The sequence below is a fragment of the Dryobates pubescens genome, chromosome 4, assembly GCF_014839835.1.
Source record: "Dryobates pubescens isolate bDryPub1 chromosome 4, bDryPub1.pri, whole genome shotgun sequence".
Taxonomy (NCBI): Eukaryota; Metazoa; Chordata; class Aves; order Piciformes; family Picidae; genus Dryobates; species Dryobates pubescens.
In genome coordinates this window covers 21,781,276-21,806,666 of record NC_071615.1, presented here as the reverse complement: position 1 = coordinate 21,806,666, position 25,391 = coordinate 21,781,276, and the positions used below count along the sequence as shown (strand labels likewise).

The following is a 25,391-nucleotide window of genomic DNA, read 5'->3' as shown; positions in this document are numbered from 1 at the left end:
CTTCCAAACTTGTGTTGCCTTTTTAAAGATGGACATGAAGATTGTTATCATTCCTTTCGGTGCAATACAGTGGCAGTGTTTGAGTCCCCTAAGTCTGAAAGTCTAATTCATCTGAAGCTCTGTATATGAATAGGTGGTGGAAAAACTTAAAATGTTTGACACTGGGGTAACCAATCTGTAGCTAATACATCAGATGGATTTTCAGTCTGCGGTATGCCATCTAGCCTGGTGTGCCCCACCCCTCAAAATCATGGGTCTTGCCAGTGTACTGTGAAGATATTTACCACAGATGAGCAAAATGACAAAATGCAGGTCCCATAATGGAAGATAGCAGGTCATTCCATCAGTCATCAAGAAGGACACTTCATTATCTGTACACGTGCTTGCTTTGGGCTGTTTTGTGGTGTTTGGCATAACTTTGTATGTTTCTGTTTGTTGGGTTTTTTAAAAGTTTTAGATTGTGAAAGTACTTGTTTATATTTGTAACTTCCCACTTACACACTCTCAAGAAAGGCAAAAATAAACTTGGCATTGTTCTTACAAACAGATGTGAGAATTTTCAGAGGCTATTTGACTTTAGTGCTCATCATGTTTCTGGGTAATCCCAACATTTCTGGGTATAGATTATTGTATTAATGTAGCTAAAATTATCCTGTCCTAAATTTTTCAGACTGATGTACACTTGTAGATTTGGAATAGCATAGTTGATTCTGAAGATGCAGTCTCAGTTTTGGTAAGAGTACTGAACTTGGAAAAGAAAAGAAGGTGCATGCAAAGGTCAAAGGAGCTGCTGCTTTTTTGATATGTTGTACTTAGGCACTTAATTGTCATGGAATATAATAAGAAGATTGTGGAAAGAATTACAGGGATTCAGTCTTTGGTTCGTATCCTTTGGAATTTTTAGGATACTAGTCCCATTCAAGCTTGGCATGTTTTGTTTGTGTTGGTAACTATTACTGTTACTGGAAATGGAGGCTCTGTTGACATACTCTATGACCCACCTCTAGATTGGATTTCCTTCTGAAAATTCCACTTTTACCTTAGGTGTTCAAAATTCAGGCTCCCTTCCTTTCCACTAACACAGGACGCTGCAGGATATGCCTTTATGAGTATGCCAAGTGTGTTGCTGCAAGTATATCTATGCAGTCACAGCAAGGGAGAGGGATTAAATCCCTTGAAGAGGTGATCTTCAGGGAGGCTACAATAAAGCTCCTAAGCACTTGCTAAGTAGTCTTTGGCAGTGGGAATGTCAGAAGGGTTTATAATCTGGAGAAATGTTTATTGAGCTCTAGGCTATGGATTTGTGCTACACTTAAAGCATTTTAAGAAACTGAAATTTCAGTCTTGCTTAAAGAGATTTCTGAGTAATTTTGGTTCAGGCTTTGAGTTCCTTCTAGTAATGACTTTGAGGCAAATCTTTCTTAGTCTTGCAGCAGTTTTTAAGATCTGAAATGAAGAGGATATTTTTACTTCACCACTAAATTTTCTTTAAAAAGGAGTTTGAAAGAACCCTCTATTTGGAATAAGTCAACTGTATTCACCTCAATTGCTTTCTCCACAGGTTTTTGTTTTTGTTGTTGGGACCAGCAGGAAAAGCTCCCCAGTACCATGAAATTGGAAGATCAATAGCAACACTTATGACAGATGATGTGAGTGATGTATTTTAAACACTTGCAGTTAAAGAAGTCTAGAATAACATATTTACTGACTGCTTTCAGTAAAAATGTATTCTGGACTGACAGGATAAAGAAAAAAAAGAACCAATACAAAAAACTGGTTAAAAAACGAGTTGCTCAAATGAAGGACTGTAAATTTATTTCTTGTCTTAATGAACTGGGTAATGGTAAATGAACCATGCCCCTTGTCTTTCTTGAAATCTTAATATATTTCTGAAAAAATATTGTAACTCTAATGTATAGATTTCATTTTTGTATTAAATGAGGAAATAAAACTATTAAATGAAAACTCACCTGTTAAGAATTGCTGTATGTCAAAAAGGACACAACAAACTCTGCAAGTGTTCAGGACAGAAAGTTTTAAGAATCATAGAATCCTCAGGGTTGGAAGGGATCTCAAGGATCATCTAGTTTCAACCCCCCCTGCCATGGGCAGGGACACCTCACACTACATCAGGTTTTCCAGAGCCCCGTTTCCCAAACTGGCCTTAAAAACCTCCAGGGCTGTGGCCTCTACCACCTGCCTGGGCAACCTGTTCCATGCATGCAGTTGAATCATCCCAGCTATCATTTTTTTAGCAAAGTGAGGTCAAATGATTAAAATCAGAATTTTACCAGGCATGTGACATCAATCATACGCTTAGAGCTGTGGTGGACAGTTTTAAAGAGCACAGGAGAAACTGGAGGATTTTAAGGCTGTAGTTTTCTTCCTAAGCAAAAGGAAGATGTTCTAATTCTGACTTGGTGTTGAGCGCCATCTACTGAATTGCTGATAATTTTTAGGGTGCTCTAACAAATTCTATTATTTCTTTAGAACAATTGAAAGTTTGGAAATGTAAACCAAAAATCGACCATTTTACAGCTGAGGGGAGCTAGTCTGTGAATATAGTATTTGTTCAGTGTGAAAACTGAATATTACAAGCTTTAGTTATAATCACCTGGTTAATTCTGTTCTAATCTTTTTAGGTAATCTGTTGTTTTTAGGAATACTGCAGATCATTGAAATAGGAAAATATAAATTATTCAGTGGTCTAAAAAGACCTCAATAAACTTAATAGATCTAATTCACATTTAGAAAACTTAGTGGTCAGGTCTTTGGAGAAAAACAATTCAAGTTTCCAATGTACAAAAGCAATTTAGGATCCTCTTCTGTAAACAGGTTTTCATAGCAAAACTATCATGTTTTTTCTTTGTGTGTATCAGTGCATTGTGGGATCGATGGATTGCTTGTATTAAACACTACCCATTTGCCAGTTCAGAGTTTGTATTGTCTGTAGGGCTTTTTTTGAGTATAGGAGGATTGCTTTTGTATGCTTTTAAAGAAGTCTTTTAAAATTAATTAAGCTAGGTGTATACAAATGAAGTTCTTATTCTTAATTACAAACTTGTGGTAAGTAATAAACCCTCAAATTATGAAGCTTATTTAAGGTGTTACTGTCCTAACTTAGCACAGCGCAGTGGCTTTAGGTCTGACATTCAGACAATAGTGCATGAAATTGATTTGCTGAATATTGAGTAGTCACATTTCCATTTTAGAAATCAAATCCTTTTAGAATAGAATAGAATTAACCAGGTTGGAAAAGACCTTTGAGATCATAGAGTCCAACCTATTACCCAACACTATCTACTCAACTCAACATAGCACCAAGTTCCCATCCAGTCTCTTCCTAAACACCAAATTAGAAGACATAAACTTCCTCACTTCATGTTCCATAGGGATGTGCATACAGGTCATACTTAATGCAAAAGTATGCAAATGAAGTAAAAACCCTAACTTTTGAGAAGCTTTTTGGAAAATAATGAAGTGTACCTTGTAACCAGTTCATTCTTCAAAACAATAACACTGAATGTTGGGTCCCTCCTCCTTGTAGGTTTTCCATGATGTTGCCTACAAAGCAAAAGACCGGAATGATTTGTTGTCAGGAATTGATGAATTTTTAGACCAAGTGACAGTGCTGCCTCCAGGAGAATGGGATCCATCTATACGAATTGAGCCACCAAAAAGTGTTCCTTCCCAGGTAAAAGAAAAAAAAAACAAAACAGTCCAGCAGAGACATTCCATGACTCTTACTTTGCAAATTCCATTTCTGAATAATAAGAATAAAGGTTAATTTTCTTCCTCGGCTTTGAAGTCAGTTGTATTTACTGTATTTCCTTTTGTGACATCAAAATGAGGTCATGTGAGTTCTAGGAGAACTGGTCTGGTACCTGAGTTCATAGTATAAATTTTTCTTATTCATCTAACAATGATCTGCAAGAGTATTGAAATTCTTACAATATCATTCATTTGCATACAGCAGTGATTGAGGTCTTTTAATGTTCATGAAATGTTTATGAAATACATAAAAGTGGATTATTACACTTAAGGTGAGTTGCAAGCTTAAAATGAGAGCTAGGGAGAAGCTGGGCTTTGGAGGTACTCTGATTTCTTGCCTTTCTCTGTTTGTACAACTGAGGGGAATTTCTGCTGGTAGGATCAAAATAGGGAGAGAGACCTGTGTTCTTGATTCAGAAGTGGATGTTTGGTGTCAAATCCAGTGGTGGTTTAGAGGAGTGGGTGGAAAAGAAGGGGTGACAGCAGCACATTTTATTAGTGAATAGTTTTAGGCTTCTTTCTGAGACAAGCAGGGCTTGAGGCTTTTTAGAAGACTATCTTGGGTGGGAAATTTTTTGAGAAGCTGGTGAACAGCATGTTCAGTGGAGGAATGATTTCTCATTTATACTTCAACTGAATACTGTGTGTGTCATAAAGTGAAGTCAGTTCTGGTTATCTGTGCTCAATGAAAGATTAATTTGGCAAATGCAGGACTGCTTAAAGCTGGTAAAGTGAAGGAGGTTTGGAAGGTGTAGAATGTCTTCATGCTGTCTTTGCCTTTACTCTAAAAAGTAGAACTCAGTCTCAGTATATGATTTAAATGTATGTTTGTTTTGCTTCATTTCTGTAGGAGAAAAGGAAGGCACCAAAATTTCCAAATGGATCTACTCCTACAGGAGAGACTCTCAAACAAGAAGGCCATCATGCTGGACCTGAACTTGAGAGAACTGGAAGGTGTGTTCACTTCTCTCTAAATACTAGTTACCATAAAGAAATAAGTGATGAATATTCACTGTTTTTAAAAATTACATTTGAACGTAAAAAAAAAGCCATGATAAGAGTATTAGAGTGCATTCTTTTTCCTTTTCAAGTGTTGAATTCTTGCCTATAACTATCAGATCTGCTTAAAGCATTTTCAAGCCTTTGGGAACGTTTCTCAACACATTTGTGAAGGATTTCATATAAGATGCTGCCTAATTTAACTAACTGACTTTTGAAGAGTTGGGTTTTAATTTTTAATTGTCAAGAGCATGCAGTTGTCATAGTGATATCAGGAATTTATATACTTTTCAGTATTGGGCTAGATGCTAAAAATTTCCATTAATGCAAATCTGTTTAATTTATTAAACATGTACCACATGGAACAAGAAATATCAAGTGGAAAAAAAAAATACTTTGGTTTTGGTGTTTGGTTCTTGTTAGATCTAAAAATTGAAAGACTTCTATTTTATTTTTTTTTCCAGTTGAGTTGTGTTGTAATTCCCTGTTCATTCTGAAGTATGATTCCCAAAGTAATAAACTTCCAAGTGAAATGCATCTTTCTCACATCTTTGTGAGAACAAAAAAAATGAAATCAGTATTTTTGTTGCTTTTTACCATTTTGGCTTTTTTAATACATTTTGCCTTTTTCCATGCAGCATACGGAGCTGAAAAGATAATTTTCCACCCACAAAGCGTCTCCATAGGAGACTAGTTTTTCATAGGATAGGAATGATTTGGGGTGTTTTGTAGGTGCAAATTGCACCAGTTGTTTTGGAGTCCTGAATTGTTAATTTTTAATTTTTTTAATTGCCAAAAGCTTTTTAGTTTCTTATTAAGTAACTTTACACAGTCAAACTGACTAATGCATGCTTGGTTTTGTCTTTCCATTTGTAGAATATCTCTATGCTCAAAATAAAAACAGGACCTAGAATTATTTATGGAACTAACCATATATAAGTAGAAAATCCAAATAAAAAAAACCCCTACAATCACTCCCTGGAGTAGTAATATTGAAATGTATCAATGCAGTGGTCTTGGTTGAGTTTTAGCATATTTCTTCTCTTGTTTTGAGTATCTTAAAACAGATCTAATTTGAAGCATGTAGGTAAAGCCTCTTGCATTTTTTTTTTCTTTTTTAGTATCTAGCCCATATTAAAGTACACCCAGCCAGCTTTTAAAAATGTGGACAACCTGCTTGATTATGTTTGCAATACTACTGAACTGGAATGAATGAAATTCTCATTTACGTTTTGAACTGTTACATTTTAATCTGGGTTATGGAATAGCTAATTCGTGCTGGCAATAGGCACTCGCAGTCATTTGTAGCCCATAGTTTTGAACTAGCTAGAATCCTTTAGTCTACAGTTTGACGAGTTTCATCTCACCTATTTAGGCTTTTTGGTGGTTTGATACTTGACATCCAAAGGAAAGCACCTTTTTTCTTGAGTGACTTCAAGGATGCATTAAGCCTGCAGTGCCTGGCCTCGATTCTTTTCCTATACTGTGCCTGTATGTCTCCTGTAATCACTTTTGGAGGGCTCCTGGGAGAAGCTACACAAGGCAGAATAGTGAGTACAAAGAATGGTAGTGGCCAGGCTTTTAGACCTTCAGAGGCAAGTCACTGTGTGCATTTGTCTCATTTATTTATACTTGTATTTGAAGAATTTACCCACAGCACTTGATTAGCCTGCCCCAAAGCAGATCTTCCCCAAAAGGTAATTGCTGTGGAAAATGTGGGGAACCCATGTGAACAGGAGAAGATGCACAGTGGAGGTAAAAAAAATGTTTATCCTGCCTTTTTTTGGATGAATGGCTTCATGACTTGAGAAAAGGCTTGCATTGCCTTCTTTTTGGCTGCTTAAAAAATACTGGTTAGTTGTAAAGGTGCACCATCCCACTAGGCCTACTTTAGGCAAAGTCAGAGGCTCAAGGTGGATAGCCAAGAACATGCACTGGCCTTGAGTAGTAGGCCTACGAGGATGATAATGCCTGCAGTGTATGGATAGCAGTCAATGGTGTAATGGACAGGATATGTATATATATGCTTTCACTAATGGTATACTGTTAACATAAAAAGGTTTATGAGCAGAAAATACTCTTCATTTTAACTGTAATACATGTAAAATGTTGGTAATCGTGTTGGGCAATAGATAGCACCAGAACCTTTTTAACCAAACTGTTATTGTACTTGGGGTTTTGGAGCAGGGAAAGAATATTAACATCAGCAAAGTTAGTAATTTAGGTTTGTGTCAATTGGCTTGTGAGTAAACTAGTTGGAAGTGTATTTTCTGTTTTTAAATCTACTGAAAAAGAAACAAGGGGAGGGAAGGATGTATTCAGATGTGTCCTTTACAAATTCTCAGATTCTGGTAAAGGCTATGGTGCTGTAAAATTCTTCTTGATACTTAGGTTTCTAAGCTTGTACTGTATTAAAATTTGACTATTTTATCTCTTCCAAGTAATGCTGTTGACTCAGATTTTTGTTTATTGATGGTATCACTTGAAGCTGATAGCAAATATAGAAATGAAAGGGGTTTTCTGTATGTTGTTCTAAATATAGAAATGGTTATCAAAATGTTGATGTAATCTTACATTGTACCTCTTGTAAAGTTATGAAAACATGCTCCTTGTAAAACTTGATTCTTAAAACACCTTCTTTCTTTTAGCTGTCTGGAATTGTTTGCAGGTTTGTTCCTGCCTTCAGATACTTGGTGTGCATCATTGAATATAAAATTTAGTTACTGCACACACATGTTCAAGCACAGTAGCTGACATTGTAAGGTACACAATTTGTGTTTGAACCCTTTCCTCACGGTACCAGAGGTCATCACCTCCACAGCACTGCTGTCCCTGCCACTCTTGAGAGCCCCAAGGTTAATGCATTGACTAACCAAAAGCACTAATTCAAAGGTATTAGAACAAGAGACTGGGATGGTAGATTTTTTTTTTTTTTTTAAATCTGATGTAACAAAGCAAGGATTCATGGTTTTGCTTTTAATAGCCCCAGTTCAGCAAACTGTTTTGCCCAATTCTAGATGGTTTCCTGAACTGGAGCTTAAGTTTGCATGAACTTTGTTTCCGTAGGACTGCATAATTGCAAAATAGCAGACCCTTGAATTCCACCAGGAGCCCATTACTCTGTGATCCATGACTTCTTTAATAGTTGTAAATGGTGTGGCTAAATATTTTAAAGTAACTGTAATTAATCATTTTAGTATCTAAAAAGTCCTGCCCCTCTCTTTTGAGGTTCATGGTAGCCTCTTTTGGTTTTGTTTTGTTTTTTAAAAAGCAGGAAAACTTAGAGTAAAACATTTACTTTAAGAACTGAAGTAGATATCTTACTTCAATAAAGAGAAATGCATTACCATGTGGGACATCATTTTTCTCTCATCTGTTTCTGGTGTCATGCATACGTAAACCAGTATTGTTCAGTAATTTCCCTTGCATCTCTGCCTGTCAGTTTCCCCTTTCTGTAATGCTTGGTTGACTGAGGGAGGTGTGATAGGGTACAGCGTATCATGTTTTGGTACAGGTATGTTGCAATATATACTTCTATTTTCTTTGCAGAGACAGATAATTCTTTTCATAAACCACATGCTGAGTATCTTTGTTTAAAAAAATTGTAGTAATTGTTGGTATGTTTTTTCCTTCATAGCTAACAGGAGTAGTAACTTGTTGTCATGGTTCTCAGTGGCTTTATGTTTTTCAGGAGTGAAGATTTTTAAATCTTTTAACCCTATCCTATTGTTACTGCAAAGTTCTGTTAACCTACTCTGGTCTCAAAAGTCAATATCAATTACAATATTTTTACATCTTGTCTTGTTTCTAAGTTAAATGTATCTTATAGCTGTATGCAGATGTGATGCTAAATGCTAACCTGAAGGGCAGCATAGTTAAAATAGTTTCTTTTCCCCCAGAGTGCAATAGAATCTCTCTTTGGAGCCTCATTAACTGGGATTGCCTATTCTCTCTTTGCTGGGCAACCTCTTACTATTTTGGGGAGCACCGGACCAGTTCTAGTATTTGAAAAAATATTATTTAAATTTTGCAGGTAAGTGATGTTTTTCATAGCTTGATGCACTTTGTAACTTCCTGGCCTGTTAGAACAGCTGTGATTTAAAGCAGATGTGTGTTAAAAGTGGATGTCCATGTAAATGTGTACCGAGAGGCTGAGAGATGGGTGTGGGTTGGCAAGTCACTGGTAGAGCCTTCATGGGAAAACACATGCTTAGAAGTGGCTAGGACTTCAAAGTTATGTTGTTGCTCTGTGGGGATGCTTGCTTTGATTCTGCAGGGGTAAACAGCGATTGATCTGCCCTCTAGAATAAAGCATCTAGATAGTTCTGAAAATATCATCTCCGTGATGCTTCCCAAGCTAGGTAGTTGAGAACTGAATGCCTCTGGAGCATGGCCCATAGTATCATTTGGCTCAGTTAATACTTTTGTTTCTTTCTTCACACAGGGATTATGGTCTTTCTTACCTCTCTCTGCGAACTAGCATTGGTCTGTGGACTGCATTTTTATGCATAGTGCTTGTAGCCACAGATGCCAGCAGCCTTGTGTGCTACATCACTCGCTTCACCGAGGAAGCTTTTGCAGCCCTTATCTGCATCATATTTATTTATGAGGCATTGGAAAAGCTTTTCCATTTGGGAGAAGTGTATGCCTTCAATATGCACAATGATTTGGATAAACTGACTTTATATTCGTAAGTATCAAATTTCTGTCAGTAAAATCCATGGGGAAAATGGTTATGGTATGGAGACATAATTCCATTTACTGATCTGTAATGTGTGCCTCTGTAAAACTGCAGGAGGAATGTTGGGGCTGATGCAGGCATGAGAAACCTCAAAAAATTCTGTGCAGGATGTTGTGGAATTGAATGTTTTGTGTTAGTTATGGGTAGTTTGAAGGGATGAGGGGCTCTGGCAATGCATGTTTTAATTCAGCTTTACTGAAGGTCAGAGCAGAAGTTCTGCCTTGCCACTTTTAGCAACGAGTGAGGATTGTTTGCAGCTAGCTGAGGCATGGGGAGCTTCTGGTGAGAAGGTCTGGTAAAGACCCAACCTGGATTACTGTGTACTGGAGTACACAGCATGAGAAGGACATGTTGAAGCAGGTTCAGAGGAGCGCCACAAAAATGAATAAAGGGATGGAACACCTGTCCTGTAAATAAAGGCTGAAAGACTTGGAGTTGTTAAGCCTGGAGACTTTATTAATAGCCTTTTACTACTTAAAGGGGGCCTATAAGAAAAATGAGGACTGTCGTCTTAGCAAGGCTTGTTGTGATAGTACAAGGGGTAATGGGGGTGGTGAAACACTGGAACAGGTTGCCCAGAAAGGTGGTAGAAGCCCCATCCCTGGAAACATTCAAGACCAGGTTGGATGGGGCTCTGAGCAGCCTGATCTAGTTAAAGATGTCACTGCTCACTGCAGTGGGGTTGGACTAGGTGACCTTTAAAGGTCTCTTCCAACTCAAACCATTCTGTGATTCTGCATGCTGTGAATAGGGAGTCAACATCTTCAAACAGTAACTAGCAGTAAACCGAGCAGTACAAAACCAGCCACTTCATTTAAGGAATTGGGTAAGCAAGCTACTTAGGTGTATCTTTTTTTAACACTGGATTTAGTTCTTGGCAATTGTATCTTTTCTACCCATGGTGGGTTTATGTTGGCTCCATGCCAGATGTTCACAAGCCTGTATTACTGCACCTGATCAGCTGGACAAGGGAACAAAATATATGGCAAAAGGCTCATGGATTGAGATAAGGACAGGGAGATCACTCAGCAATTGCCATCATGGGCAAAACAGACTCGACTTGGAGGGATTACTTTAATTTATTACTAATCAGATCAGAATGGGGTTAATACAAACTAGAAGATAAAACACCAAAACACCTTCCCTAAACCCCTTTCTTCTTCCTTGGCTCATTTTTTTTTCTCAGTTTCTCTGTGTCCTCCCCCTGAACAGCACAGGTGTATGGGGAGTGGGGGTTACAGTGAGTTCATCACATGCTGTCTCTGCTGTTCCTTCCTCCTCACACTCTTCCCTTGCTCCAGCATGGGTTGTCTCACAAGGAAGAAAGTTCTCCACAAGCATTTCCAGTGTGAATCCTTCCCTTGGGCTGCAGTTCTTTTTAAACTGCTCCAGCATGGGTGGAGTGCAGTCCTTCAGGAACAGACTGCTCCAGTGTGGATTGGCATGGCGTCCCAAGTCCTGCCACGAGGTTGCTCAGTATGAGTTCTTATCTCCATAAGTCCACCCCTATAGCCCTCCAGCTACAAAAACCTTGCCACTCAAACTCAGTACAGCTCTCAGATTGTGTTGCTGTACCACTTCTGCATTAAATGAATTTGTTCATATGGTGAAACTAGCATTAAGTACTTTCTATACCATGAGTCCCGACATGTAATATTTTAACATGTTTTATGATATACTTAAAATGCTGCTTTCTCTTTGGTGCTCCCTGTGGAAATAAAAGGAATTGAGTTACCAGCTCACACCTACCAGGAGGAGGAGACCCTGCTAACTGCTGTTGAAACTGCTCATTTCACATAGTTTTAAACCAAATCAAAAGGAAAACTATTCTTAGATTCAGCAGCAGGACACAACTGTGCTGTCTCTGCAGCATTAGTAATACAGCAATTAAACCACGGTGTGAGACACTTCAGAAATACTAGTAGGAACCTACACATCTTTAAATTGTCTTCTGTTACATATGGCTACAGTCAGTCACATCTTTTCTTTTGTTCATCACCTGATTCTTTGTTTTTTTCCTTTTTTTTTTTTTTTTTTCTTTTTTTCTCCAGAAGTCTTTTTGTTCCTATTTAATCCAGCTGTGGTTGCCATCTTCCTCTACAACGTGACAAATTTTGGGCAAACACTCTCAGGCTGCTTCTTGTATTCCATTCACACATGGAATTTACATTCACTTTCCTGTCTTGACAGCTGGTAAGACCAGGCTGTGTTGCCAGGAGTGGGACATGAGAGTACACTCACTTCCTAATTTCTCCCTTTCCTAGCTGCTAATCCTTCTCTTTTAGTGGCTCTGGGACCTCACTGGACTGTTCTGTGAGCATGCTAAATTCACTGATTGGGCAGAAGCTGTACTGTAGATCTGTAGGTCTTCTGACCCTTGCCACCTGATCTGTGTTTTGCTAGAGCAGCATAGGCAGGACACTGGAGTGGAGAGAGGAGGGTGTGGAGTGGAGAGAGGAAGGTGTGACATTCCCTTGGTTTAGTTTTGGGAGGTGTCACAGGTCTTTCAGGACATGCCACAGGCCTCAGCTTTGTTTTGCCCTCTTTTTAGTTTTGTTTGTTTGGTTTTTGTTAATTCCTGTTGCAAAGCTGTGCGAGAGCTGAACTTTTACAATTTACTTGTTTTCCCTCTTTCTCATTTTTTCATCTCTTCCCCCAGTGGGGATTAGGGTGCAAAACAAGCATCTTGCTTGACTCCTCCATCTGTAAGGAGTCATCTTGCACCTTGCTTCTGTCACAGATGGTGGGGCCAAACTGGTTTAAACTCTCCAGAATTTTTGCAGTAACTGCAGTTCGCTGCATTTCGCACATACATCTTACAACTTTTTTTTTCCCTCTTCCTTTCAGATGTGTGTGTTCTGAGCCTGAAAAACCCAGCAATGAAACATTGCAAGTGTGGAAGAGTAAAATAAGTCTGTGGAAAATATAGCTTGGAGTAACCTCACAGTTTCTGTGAGTATCTGAAAGCTCTGTGTGTGTATATATACATGGATAAGGGGGTGTGTGTTGTGTGTATGAAAAAGAAACACCTAGACAGTACTGCTCTTAATCAATATTTTTAATTTGTTTTCTTTCTTGAATTGAACCTGGACTATTTTCTTTAAAACTGTATTTTTGAACTCTTTTATTCCTCTTGTCATGCTAAAACAGTCGTAGTGCTTGGATGAGTGTCTGTAGTAGCAAATGCTAGTATCATAAATGTCTGTTTGAGGTAGCCACTTCAATCCTGGCAGGCAGAACAATCTTCTTTCTCAAGTGCATATGAACACGATGAAGTGAATGAATGGAAATGACTTCCTTCATGTTTTTAAGATGATGTGAAGTTGTAGTCTGCAGTTAAAATGTGTTAGCAAAGACACTTCATTAGTTAGACATTGGTATTGGTATGCAACAAATAAACTACCTGAAAAGTGATAGGAAGAAAAAATAATTAATTAGAAAATTGATGGTTAAAAGGGCAGGAGCTATTTGAAGGAATAGGCTTGGAAGCATTACCTTCTGAACTGGATTTTTCATAAGAATACAAATTTTGTGGGTAGATGAAGAGGAGGAAAATTGTGTGGAAGTGACACTGCAGGCTTTTTTTGCTAATTCCTTGGGTGGGATTCAGTTGCCTTAATGCAAATGTCCACAGATGCTTTGCATACCCTGGCACTGTGAAAGATTTGGGAGAAAACAAAATTGAGAATAAAGAGGTGGGAGAAACTGAGCATATCCCTTTTTGTTTGTTAGCTTGAGGGTTGATGGTGGATAGTCTGCTTTTCCTGGGTTTAGTCTTTAGTCTTTATATGGAGAGTCTTGTGTTGCTTTGAGACGTAGGATAGAAATGAGGTGAATGTAAAGAAGTTTTGTCATCTTGGGCATTTTTCAGCATCCTGAAATTGTCAGTGATGGCTGCTGTGGCTCTTCTGGAATACACAGCACACGTTGTTGTTTTAGGAGGAGGTGGTGATGAAGGAAAAACCTTACTTTTGGTATTGTGAAAGTTTTCAAATGTTTTTTATATAATAAAGCTACCAGTTAGGTTGAATGTAAGAAATTACTAGAACCTAGAAATGTAAGGAGGTTTTTCTCTTTGCAGGAATGTTTAGAATATCATGGTGTGTTTCGTGGATCAGCTTGTGGCCATCATGGACCATATATTCCAGATGTTCTCTTCTGGTCTGTCATATTATTCTTTACAACATTTTTCCTCTCCTCTTTCTTTAAACAATTCAAGACCAAACGCTATTTCCCAACTAAGGTAATTCTGATTAGAAACTATTATTGTCTTGTACATTAGTATAACTTACTGGAGTTGAATTTCCTATTTAACTATTTCATCACTTTGTATTGTATTCTTTGAAAACAGGAAAAGAAATTAAAACCAGAAAATGAGCTAATAATTAAAAAAACCAAACCAGACAGTAGAGGAAAGAAATTTGCTGTACAACACTTCAGTGCTTACTCTCTACTTTTCTATAGTTACAAGATACTCTAGAACAGTAGAGGCCCCAAGCAGTTTGTCTCCCTGTATTAGTGGGTATTGCCAGGTATCATTTAGAGAGAATACTGCTGCTGTGTCCCTCAGCTAGCTGTGCAGGACAGTTGATTGCTTTCTCCATATTGCTGATGTGTGAAAGGTTCAGAGTGGTTCCTCAAGGGATTGCTGTTTCTAATACAGTGATTATCCTTGAACTGATTTACACAACTCATTTCTACTAGCTGAAATAAAGCAGTTAGAGGTTTTTTTTTTTTTGTTTGTTTTAATGACATCAGCTCATGTCTACCATCACAGAATCACTTAGGCTGAAAAAGACCTTTAAAATCAATGATTCCAGCTGTCAACCTAATACTATCAAATCTGCTGCTAAACCATGTCCCTCAGCATCACAAAAAAAAAGTCAATGAGAGGGCAGTCAGTTCCATTTCTTAAACAGTCCTCCATCACAAAATGCATTTCAGTACAGCCCAGGGCCCAAACACCATTGGATATGGAGAGGAATAAAGTCACATTTGACCGCCTGACTCTTGTTGCAAATTGTCCTCCTCCTATACATTGAAACATCAAATGTATGACTATCGATTTCAGAACGATTCAGTGATGTTACTGAATTAAGCTGCAAGAGGCACAGCTTCCTGGTAGGATTGAGGGGACAGGAGGATGAGGAATGAGTTATTTTTAAATAATTTTCTTCTTGCAATAGCTGACTTCTAAATGAGATAATTGCAGAAACTTATGCAACTTGATGATATGCTGGCAGGTACCTTAACTTTGAAAATTAAAAGATGTTGAAAGATGCCGAGTTGCTGGAACGTGTCCAGAGAAGAGCAACAAAGCTGGGGAGGAGCTTGGGGCACAAGCCCTATGAGGAGAGGCTGAAGGAGCTGGGGTTGCTTAGCCTGGAGAGGAGGAGGCTCAGGGGAGACCTTATTGCTGTCTACAGCTACCTGAAGGGAGGTTGTAGCCAGGTGGGGGTTGGTCTCTTCTCCCAGGCAACCAGCACCAGAACAAGAGGACACAGTCTCAAGCTGCACTAGGGGAGGTTTAGCCTGGATGTTAGGAAGAAGTCCTTCATAGAAAGAGTGATTGGCCATTGGAATGTGCTGCCCAGGGAAGTGGTGGAGTCACCATCACTGGAGGTGTTTAGGAAGAGACTGGATGGGGCACTTGGTGCCATGGTTTAGTTGATTAGATAGTGTTGGATGATAGGTTGGACTTGAGGATCTTGAAGGTCTTTTCCAACCTGGTTAATTCTATTCTAAATATGCATATACTCTGTCTGAATATATTGTTCAGTGGTGTAATATGATGTAAATAGACTTTGTTATTCATAGAGGAGAAAACTTTCTACACATACAAATCATAATGATGGAAAAAGGAAGATTGAACACAAGTCTTCTCTTTATAGGTGCGTTCTACCATCAGCGACTTTGCAGTATTTCTGACCATAGTAATTATGGTTTTAATTGACTATCTTGTGGGAGTACCTTCTCCTAAGCTTCACGTTCCAGAGAAATTTGAAGTAAGAAAAAATCCCCCAAACCTTTTCAAAAATGTAACTTTTTTTCATGCTTGCAAGTTCATAAACAGTACAACAATGGACTTACACAGAAACAAATACATCTTTTTCTTACTTACAATGTGGTTGATGAAGTAATCCCCCTTTTCTGTTTTGATTGTATGTCTCATCTGACAGAAGAAACTTTGCTTTGTATCATAATATCACTGAAAAGGAAACATTCTTCTGTGCAAAAGTCCAGGAATGAAGGAATGTATTTATTGTAACTTTACTTATATAAAGATCTTATTTGCATGTTACAGTCAAATAACTCCTTTGGTCAAAGCTGCTAGGAAAAAAGTCTTAAGTAAATACATACAAGGTTGTTAATTAGGTCATTGCAGCAGCTTTTAGCAACAAAATGAGTTTTACCTTAGTTAATTTTACCTTTTTTTTGGCATGCCTTTGTTTTTTTCAGCCCACTCGAAAAGACAGAGGATGGTTCATAGATCCTCTCGGACCCAATCCCTGGTGGACGCTCTTGGTAGCTGCTATCCCTGCTTTACTCTGTACCATTCTTATTTTCATGGATCAACAAATAACAGCTGTTATTATAAACAGGAAGGAGCATAAGCTGAAGGTAAAAGTCATTGTTTCCAAAACTCTTAATGTTGTGTAAGCCAAATTTATATTAAATTGGAGTCGTTCTGCAAGTTTGTGAAACGCTGCCAACAGCTACTAAATAAATATGTGTATCAACTTAATAATTTTGTGGACACTTAAATTATCTGACTCTTATGTACCAGCCAAGTTACAAATATGATACCATAAAAATAAAAGTGTAACAAATGATTTCTTTGCTTGATTTTTCAGAAAGGCTGTGGTTATCACCTTGATCTGCTCATGGTTGGTGTTATGTTGGGGATATGTTCTATCATGGGGTTGCCGTGGTTTGTTGCTGCGACTGTCCTGTCTATAAGTCATGTTAACAGCCTTAAAGTTGAATCTGAATGCTCAGCACCAGGAGAGCAACCAAAATTTCTGGGAATTCGGGAGCAGCGTGTGACAGGATTGATGATTTTTGTCCTAATGGGGCTGTCAGTGTTCATGACCTCAGTGTTAAAGGTAAACCTTTTTCCCCCCCCCAGTATTTGTTTTCTTTGTGCCTTTGATTTTGACACTGTGATTTAGCATTTCATAAAGTTAGGAAGTCCTGTTAAGTAAAATACGTCTGGCCTCATTCTCAAACTACTTCTTTTTAACAGTGTGTTAGATGAATAGAAATGATGGGGAGAGGGGTAGGAAAATGAAATCTGAGCATGCTAGAAAGGTAGAGTAGTAGTGAAGAAAGCAGCCTTTGTCCATGTTACCTGCATTTTTTGCCAGCTTTTTTTTCAGTTTATCCAATCTGTGTTACCTAAAATAGTTCTCAAGCAAGTGGACAAAAGGAAAAAGGAGTGCAATAAAGATGTGAAGTTACTTGAGCAGAAGTAATACAATATAACAGAAGAAACAGGAACATTTGGTTTAAAAATGATCATCAGAAGTGACACCTCATTAAATTGCCTTTCATGTTTCAAGATTATCTTCATCAGGCAACAAGAGATTTTTGCAGGTTATATTGTGGCCTCTATTTCAAATAAAAATAGCAACATAAAACACTGTAGTTATCAGTAACAGAAATCTTGGTTGCAGCCTAGAAAATTGAATGAATGGGCAGTCAAGACTGAACTACTTTTTTGTTATCCTGCTGATAGCTTTATTAGTTCTAGAATTCTTTGCTGGTTTGTGATACATATATCTTCTATGATTAACTTCAGCTTTTATAGATTACACTTAAGTAAAACATAGTAAAAAGACAAAACAAAAAAACCTTGATCCATGTCTTTTCACTTAATATTGGCTGCTATATTATGCCATATGTGTTCCAGAAGTAACTGTGTGGGTGTGTTTTCCTCCTCAGTTTATTCCAATGCCAGTTTTGTATGGTGTCTTTCTTTACATGGGAGTATCTTCATTAAAAGGCATTCAGGTAAAGTATTTTTATTGAACAATTTGCTTTTGTTTAACAATAAAGGAAAGACAAAACTGTAACACATTACTTTGTGACCAGCAATAAATTTAGCCTATGTTGTTTGAAGAGTATGTAAGCCCTACGAGGAGAGGCTGAGGGAGCTGGGGTTGCTTAGCCTGGAGAAGAGGAGACTCAGGGGTGACCTTATTACTCTCTACAACTACCTGAAGGGAGGTTGTAGACAGACGGATGTTGGTCTCTTCTCCCAGGCAAGCAGTACCAGAACAAGAGGACACAGTCTCAGGCTGTGCCAGGGGAGGTTCAGGTTGGATGTTAGGAAGAAGTTCTATACAGAGAGAGTGATTGCCCATTGGAATGGGCTGCCTGGGGAGGTGGTGGAGTCACCATCACTGGAAGTTTTCAGGAGAAGACTTGATGGGATGCTTGGTGCCGTGGGTTAGTTGTTTGGGTGGTGTTGGATTGGTTGATGGGTTGGACGCGATGATCTTGAAGGTCTCTTCCAACCTGGTTTATTCTTTGTATTCTATGTATTCTATGATTTTCTGAGTGCCATGTTGGGATATTTGTTCTTACCATGCTGTGCTTCACTTGTTTCTTTTACATTTAGCTTTCAGTACTGAGAAACACATTTTCTGACCCCACCCCACTGAATGCTTGGTCTCCTTAATTATTATTTTATTTGGGATGAACTTAAGTTTCTGGAGTCCCCTAAAAATGTTTAGTTCCTTCCAGAAGAAAATAATTAACTGAAGGATGATTTTTATCTTTCAATGCAGTTTTTTGACCGTATAAAACTATTTGGAATGCCTGCCAAGCATCAGCCTGACCTGATTTATCTACGTTATGTGCCACTTTGGAAGGTCCATATCTTTACAGTTGTTCAACTCACTTGTCTAGTTCTACTCTGGGTGATTAAAGCCTCTGCAGCTGCTGTTGTCTTCCCTATGATGGTAAGTTTTCAGTTTGGCAAGTTAATAACTTTCCAAGAATATGTGCATCATCCAGGATCTCTTTGGAACGTGTTTTGCTGCCATGAGAAGGGAGTGGGAAAGAAATGAAAGAACCTTTAGTACAAGTTCAGTTTTGAAACAGAAGGACTTTTCCATTTCCTGAAAATGAGCAATTTAGTTGTGAATAGCTACTGAAAGTGGCATTCATGTAACTTTGTGGTAGGATAAAACTAGAACAAAAAAGGGCTTCAATTAACGATTCTGAGTGTGCTGAAAAGTGTGTGCATGTTTTTGTTCACTGAAGTAGTTTAATACAAATGATTCCATTTATGGTTCCCTTTAAGGTTCTAGCATTAGTGTTCATTCGAAAGCTCATGGATTTGTGCTTCACCAAAAGGGAGCTTAGCTGGCTTGATGATCTTATGCCAGAAAGTAAAAAGAAGAAAGAAGATGACAAAAAGAAAAAGGAGAAAGCAGTAAGTGTGGAAAAAAAAAATAAATCAAACTAAGCATGTTGTAAATTACTAGAAAATAGTCAAGGAGACTTTGTGACCTGAGAATATGAACTTAGTATACCAAATGTGCATTTTTAAATTCTTTACTAAGGAGATTTAATGACAGGGGAACTACTAGTGGTGGTTAAGTTAAGCCACTGTTTCAGTGGTACTAGTATGAGCTGCAACTCTCAGTTGTGATTAACATTAGCAAGCAAAGTGGAAAGAAGCAGCTTTTAGCACAAATTGTAGTTCCCTTTGTCTTACATTAGATTAGGATGAGAGATAGGGAGAGGGAGATAAAAGCAGTAGAGTAGGGATTTTGCACTAATTAATAAATTGTTCATCATATGTGGAACATGCTGCTTGTGTGTTTGCAGAGCTGTAGTTAACACTGACTGCTAGCTACCAAAACCATAGCAATGTATCTTGTATGGCTTCTCCATAAAAGTCTTGCCTAACTGTACACTATCCAGCTGAATTCCTTACAAAACTCATAACACTTTTCTTCCCACACCCTCATCCACACTGCCTGGATAAAATACTTCTAAGAAAATGAGATCTTAAACTTGTTATCATGAGAAGCTTCTTCAGGTTTTTATTGTAGGAGTAATTTTACAAACCTTTTACTTGCGATTTACAGGAAGCAGAGAGAATGCTTCGAACAGGGGACAATGAAAGTGTACATCTTGCATATGGAGAAGCAAATTTGGATTTTCCTGTAAAAAACCTAAAATACAGGTATAATAAAGTGGTGGTGGTCTTTAAAGAGTTTTTGTATCATGTGCTGTAATTTGCTGTATATTAAGTTGTGAATTACTTTTTTCTCCCCCAAGCTTGTAACTCAGCCATGATTAGGAAGTATGAAGGTATATCTGATAGTGCTGTAGTAGCATTTTCATGTTGCATTGTTCTTTAAAGCTGAATCTTAATTACAAATTTACATGACCATCTTGAACAGATCAGATGACTCAATTTCGACCAGAAGTACTCAAGGTGAAGAAGCTTCTTTGGTCAGTTTTCCTGGAATACTTTTGTGTTGCTGTGCATGAAATACTGAGTATTAAGCAACTAATCACATCAGTTGAGCCATGTGCTTACCAGCCACTGGGATTCTTCAGAAAAAGTCATGAGTGTGCAGTTATTTGATTCTTTTTAGATATTCTACAAGTGTTCAAGTGACTCAATAGATATGACAGACAAATAGCTTGACAGCTATTTATTTTTTTCCTCTCTAATACTAATTATTGTTAGGTTAAAAATTGACTTATGGAACTACAGTAGTGTAAGGCCTACCCTGTTCTAAGCTGGGAACTGGCAGGCTTTTGAATTTGATACTGTTATTACTGAGTGCTAGTGCCTACTCTAAGAGCAGACTTAATCAGACTTCAGCATTTCAAATAAAAGTCTAAATGCTGAAGAAGTAAAAATCAACAGTTAAGGTCCTTATGGCTCTCACAATTGGAACTATGAATTCATCTACTGTGTATGTCCTATATATTTCACTGCCTTGTTTCTTTGGATTCCTGAGGAAAAATGCCTTCAAAAGATTTCTATGCCATTTTAAAGAGCTCTTACAGATAGCTTGTGGTAGATTCCTAAGCTTAAGTAAGGAACAGAAGAGAAAAGACATCTATAAATAGAATAGAATTAAGCAGGTTAGAAAAGACCTTTGAGATTGAGTCCAAACTCTCACCCAACACTGTCTAATCAACTCAACCATGGCACCAAGCTCCCCATCCAGTCTCTTCCTAAACACCCCCAGTGATGGTGACTCCACCACCTCCCCGGGCAGCCCATTCCAATGGCCAATCACTCTTTCTGTGAAGAACTTCTTCCTAACATCAACCTCCCCTGGCGCAGCTTGAGACTGTGTCCTCTTGTTCTGGTGCTGGTTGCCTGGGAGAAGAGACCAACCCCCACCTGGCTACAACCTCCCTTCAAGTAGTTGTAGACAGCAATACCTAAGTCTGCTGTACATATAAATGTGTGGAGCCCAAATGGGGAAATAGGTTTTGAAAGGTTACTGTCAGTGAGGGTAAACTTGCCTCTTTCAGGATTTGGGGGAAGAGTGGTTAAAAAAAACCCCACCAAAACAAAACAAAAAACCCACAAACAAACAAAACCCAAACAAAGAAACCAACCTGAAACCTGAGAAATTACTCTTAAGGCTCTACAGGAAAGAAATTGACTGGAAAACTGCCTAGACAACTGGAACTTCCAGATTTTTATTACTTTTAAATCTCAACTAAGTTACCAGGTTCAATATTTTGTTAACATGTGCTTTTTGCCCTTGATTATTTCCTAGAAACTACTTAGGATAATTCTGATTTATGGAAGCCTTACCAGAAAAGTGATTTGTTGAAGTACTTTTGAGGATGCAAAATAATTTCCTGAAGTTGCAAGTAATGTAGAAATGAGATGGACCTCTCTCAAGTATTCTTGATGTCTTAGTGCTATCTGTGTGGAAAAACTGTTTTAAAATGCTATGTGATGAAGGCAGCTCTAGTTAAATTGTCAAGTTTTTGGTGAAACGTGTTTTTAAGAGATGAATTCATCTTGTGGCTGTGTAAATCTTGAAGGAAGGCACAACTGATGTAAATGATGAGTGACAGTAAGTATAATACTGTTGCAAGGTATTGAATACTAACCAGAAAGTGTGTTTGTTCTTTAGTGTTGATCCCTCAATTGTAAACATATCAGATGAAATGGCCAAAACTGCACAGTGGAAGGCTCTTGCCATGAATACTGAGAATGCCAAAGTAACCAGAGCTAACCTGAGGTAGCTATAATTAATCATGCATTTCCTAACTCTGATCTTGTGTTTAGCAGCTGGTAACTGTACTTGTATTTCTTGAAATAGAAACCCTGTATGCTCATTTTTTGGATCTAAATCTGCACTGACTTTTGAACTTGAATCTTAAGTTAAACTTTAGTTTGAGTAAGGAATTTGAATTATTTTGTTGAAGAGTAACCTTAAATTGTGATACATTTATTTGCTTAATACAATTGTATGCTGCTCTGGTGGGTTTAGGGTTTCTAAAAGCTTTACTACAGTGCATATGAGCATGGGAATTGTTTGATCTTGACCATCACAAATGACAATGGGCATAAAAAAACTGAAGTCCAGCACTTCCATTATTGGTTTATGCTGCCCTAGGATTTATTCCCTGTTTTTGTGGCTTGGTTTGTTTGGTTTTCCTCAGCTCATTTTTAATCTCCAAAAATGAAACTTTGGTCAAATGTTGTATTTACTGGATATAAAATATACTTGAATGAAGTATGGGACAGATTAGGAGTCCTTGTTGCTATGAACCTTTCCTGTAAGATGACATGGCCAGGAGCTTCTTTCTCTGTGAGCTCTCCATCCAACAAGAAAGTCTGTGTGCAGAGAACCATTTTGCTATTCTGTCCTAGTTTCTTCTCTGTCTTTCTGAATCTATCAAGAGGAAGAAAGTGCTGAATGTTTACCAGAAATAGCCCCGAATTCCTAAAAGCTTGTAATGTATAGGTACTGGTATCTGTGGAGTGTTCCCTAACAGTGTAGGAAAGAGGGGAGAACAGGCCTGGATAATTCAAAAACCCTAAGCTTATCCCATACTGCTGTGATCCCTTTCAGTCAAATCTGTCAAAGGCAGGCAAGTTTCAGGGATACAAAACTGTCAAATTTTGGGGGGGGGGAAGCTGTTTTGGTGGAGGAGTCAATGGTGAGGGAGTGCTAATATAGTTGTCAAGCTACTGGGTAGTGTTGAGCTTGGCTCATGGAAGCAGCAGTAGTGACTGGACACTTACCACTCATGTACCATCAATTTATTCAGCATGTGCATTACTCCACACTAGGAATGGAAATGCATTTTTGCTTTGTCCAGAGAGTAGGTCAACCAAGGGTGAAGGAGACAAGGAGGGCACCTTGCCTGTAAAGCCAGGATGAAAGAATTTGGGCTGTTCAGATTGGAGGAGAGAAGGCTTCAGGAAAACCTTGTAGCTACATTTCAGTATCTGAAGAGGAACTACAGGAAAGCTGTGGAAGGAGTGTTCAGAAGTGCTTGTAGCAATAGCATGATGGGCTACGGTTTGAAATTAGAACAGGATAGCTTTTAGGCTGGACGTAAGGTAGAAGCTCTTTACAATGAGAGTGATAAAATACTGGAACAGGTTGTCCAGAGATGTGGTTGAGGTCCTGTCCCTGGAGAGATTCAAGATCAGACTTGATGTTGCCCTAGGCAAGCCTGATCTAGTTGAAGGTATGCTTGCTCACTGCAGGGTAGTTGGACAAGATGACTTTTGAGGGTCCCCTCTAGCCCAGTGCAATCTGTGAATCTGTGTGAGAACTTGAAAGTATTGTAATAGGAAAAGTTCAGGAGATTTGTTAGTGCAGGAACCATTTACTTCACTTCAAAATGTTCAAATACATGCTTCAAATATTTTTAAATCCAATTCTCATATAAGCTAGACTGTCAGAGATCATAGAGACTTAGACCATACAGGATGTGTGTCAGTACATCCTCATCCAACATCCAGCCTATCATCCAACACTATCTAATCAATTAAACTATGGCACCAAGCGCCCCATCCAGTCTCTTCCTAAACGCCTCCCATGATGGTGACTCCACCACCTCTTTTCTCCCGCCTTGTCACTACCTCAAAACATTCCTTTCTGTCCTTGGATAAGCCACTGTTCATTGTCAGGTGTTCAGGTGCCAGCCAGCCCATGGTCTTCAGGGTCTTCCCCTTGAACAGATGAACACCTATGCAGATTCTGAGCCGTTCTCTACTGTTGTTACAAGTTCTGAAGTTGTTGGTTTTTTTTCCTTCTAATTCATTACTGCCTAACAGCATTATGAATGCAGTAATTGTAGTTCCAGTCCCAAATCTCTTGGAAAGATGGGAATATTTTCCCAGTACTGTGTTGTGAACGGAGTTGTTACCTTGCACAATAACTAAGCAGTATTAATGATACTGCTTGTTACTTGTTCTTGAGCATTTTAAACTACATTTTTGTGGTTTTGTGGGGGTTGGGGTTTTGGTTTTTATTTTTCAGGAGGTGTATTTGCAAAGCTTTTTTTTACGTCAACAGCATCAGTAAGAAGGGACTAGAAATTATATTTAAGGAAGAGATGGATCTTTAGATGATTTCTTTCTTTCAGCTTGTGCTATTCCTGTGAATAGTGTTTAAGAATTACTAGGGTCTAATAGAAATACCTCATCATAAAAGCATCCTTATGTTAGGACTCAAAAGTATTCTCTGTGAAGTGTAACATGTTTAAAAGTTAACCTTTACTGAAGCGAGCCAAACCTTACATTTTCCTCTTTGCTTTCAAACAGCCCTGAAAAAACAGAAAGTGTGAAAATAAATATGGAGTCTACACCTGTCGTGAAATACGTGGACGCTGAGACCTCTTTATAGGACTGAACCAAGGGGCATGGAGTCTGTCTGTCTGTGTGTATCTATATCACTAGAGTGTTACACCATGGAAGTGTGATTGCCCATCTCTGGAGCAACCTGTATTTAATTCTGTCGTTGTTTAGAGCGCCGTAGGGATGCTTGCGTAACGAGAAGACTCTTCTGCCGAATGAGACGAGCGGGAATCACACTTCAGCTATTTATTTTATGGGAGATTTTATTTTCATTTTTAAATAGGAAGACGGTAATGACTGCAGATTTTTTGGGTAGTTGATGTGTGCATCAAAAGTTCCATCAGCTCTTGCTGGTGATTACTGGTCCACATTGCTTACAATTTTTTAATACCTCCGTTTATAACGTACGCTACAGAAGTTTGTTTTCTATGCAGGCAATTACTGCTTTTTATTTTTGGTTTGATTTTTTTGCAGGGTATGCTTCTTTTGGTGATTTCATAGAACAAATATTAATGTGCTGTTGACCAGAACTACTGTTTTATGTCTCTACTACATGCTAGTGTTCTCTGGATTCTGTCTTTCTTGTTTTGCTAAGAGCCCTAAATCAGGTGGTTACCTAATCCTTAAAATTATCCTGCTCTGCTACATTTCCCACCCCCACCTCCACTTTTTCTTTCACCCTTTAATCCCCCCCCTCCCTTTTTAATATGTTACTGTCTAACAGCATTGTGAATGCAGTAATTGTAGTTACAGTCCCAAACCAGTATTTGCCATTCTGGACACTCCATGTTTACACAAAGTAAATTGGATTTACAGACAACAGTTCAGTGTATAGGAAGTCACACATACTTACCCCACTAGCACTCAGGAATTCTTTTGTTCCTGTTTTTACTTAACTTCTTTTTTTTTTTTAACCCCCTTTTCATCAATTCTCAGACTCCTCAGAGCTGAGTCTGACTTGCTCAGCTCTATGACATATTTTTTGGGGGGGTTATTTCATGTTCTCATCCAAACGTGGTTCTTGCTTCATTTTTAACTTTCTGGTGTATTTGATTAAATCTT

At 38.3% G+C, this 25,391-nt stretch overlaps 1 protein-coding gene across 1 annotated transcript in view; it reads left to right on the top strand.

Annotated features, from left to right (window-relative positions):
- The window catches only part of SLC4A7 (solute carrier family 4 member 7), an 87,343-nt gene extending 62,937 nt beyond the window's left edge, over positions 1 to 24,406 (top strand). Inside the window, 18 exon segments of the mRNA XM_054160931.1 lie at positions 1,562 to 1,649; positions 3,548 to 3,694; positions 4,622 to 4,725; positions 6,146 to 6,320; positions 8,670 to 8,803; positions 9,215 to 9,460; positions 12,359 to 12,414; positions 12,417 to 12,463; positions 13,593 to 13,754; positions 15,403 to 15,516; positions 15,971 to 16,132; positions 16,366 to 16,617; positions 17,456 to 17,524; positions 18,304 to 18,477; positions 18,822 to 18,953; positions 19,615 to 19,712; positions 21,646 to 21,753; positions 24,297 to 24,406. Coding sequence (XP_054016906.1) covers positions 1,562 to 1,649; positions 3,548 to 3,694; positions 4,622 to 4,725; positions 6,146 to 6,320; positions 8,670 to 8,803; positions 9,215 to 9,460; positions 12,359 to 12,414; positions 12,417 to 12,463; positions 13,593 to 13,754; positions 15,403 to 15,516; positions 15,971 to 16,132; positions 16,366 to 16,617; positions 17,456 to 17,524; positions 18,304 to 18,477; positions 18,822 to 18,953; positions 19,615 to 19,712; positions 21,646 to 21,753; positions 24,297 to 24,378 — 2,350 coding nt within the window. The 3' untranslated portion in view covers positions 24,379 to 24,406.
- Positions 24,407 to 25,391: the final 985 nt, after the last annotated feature.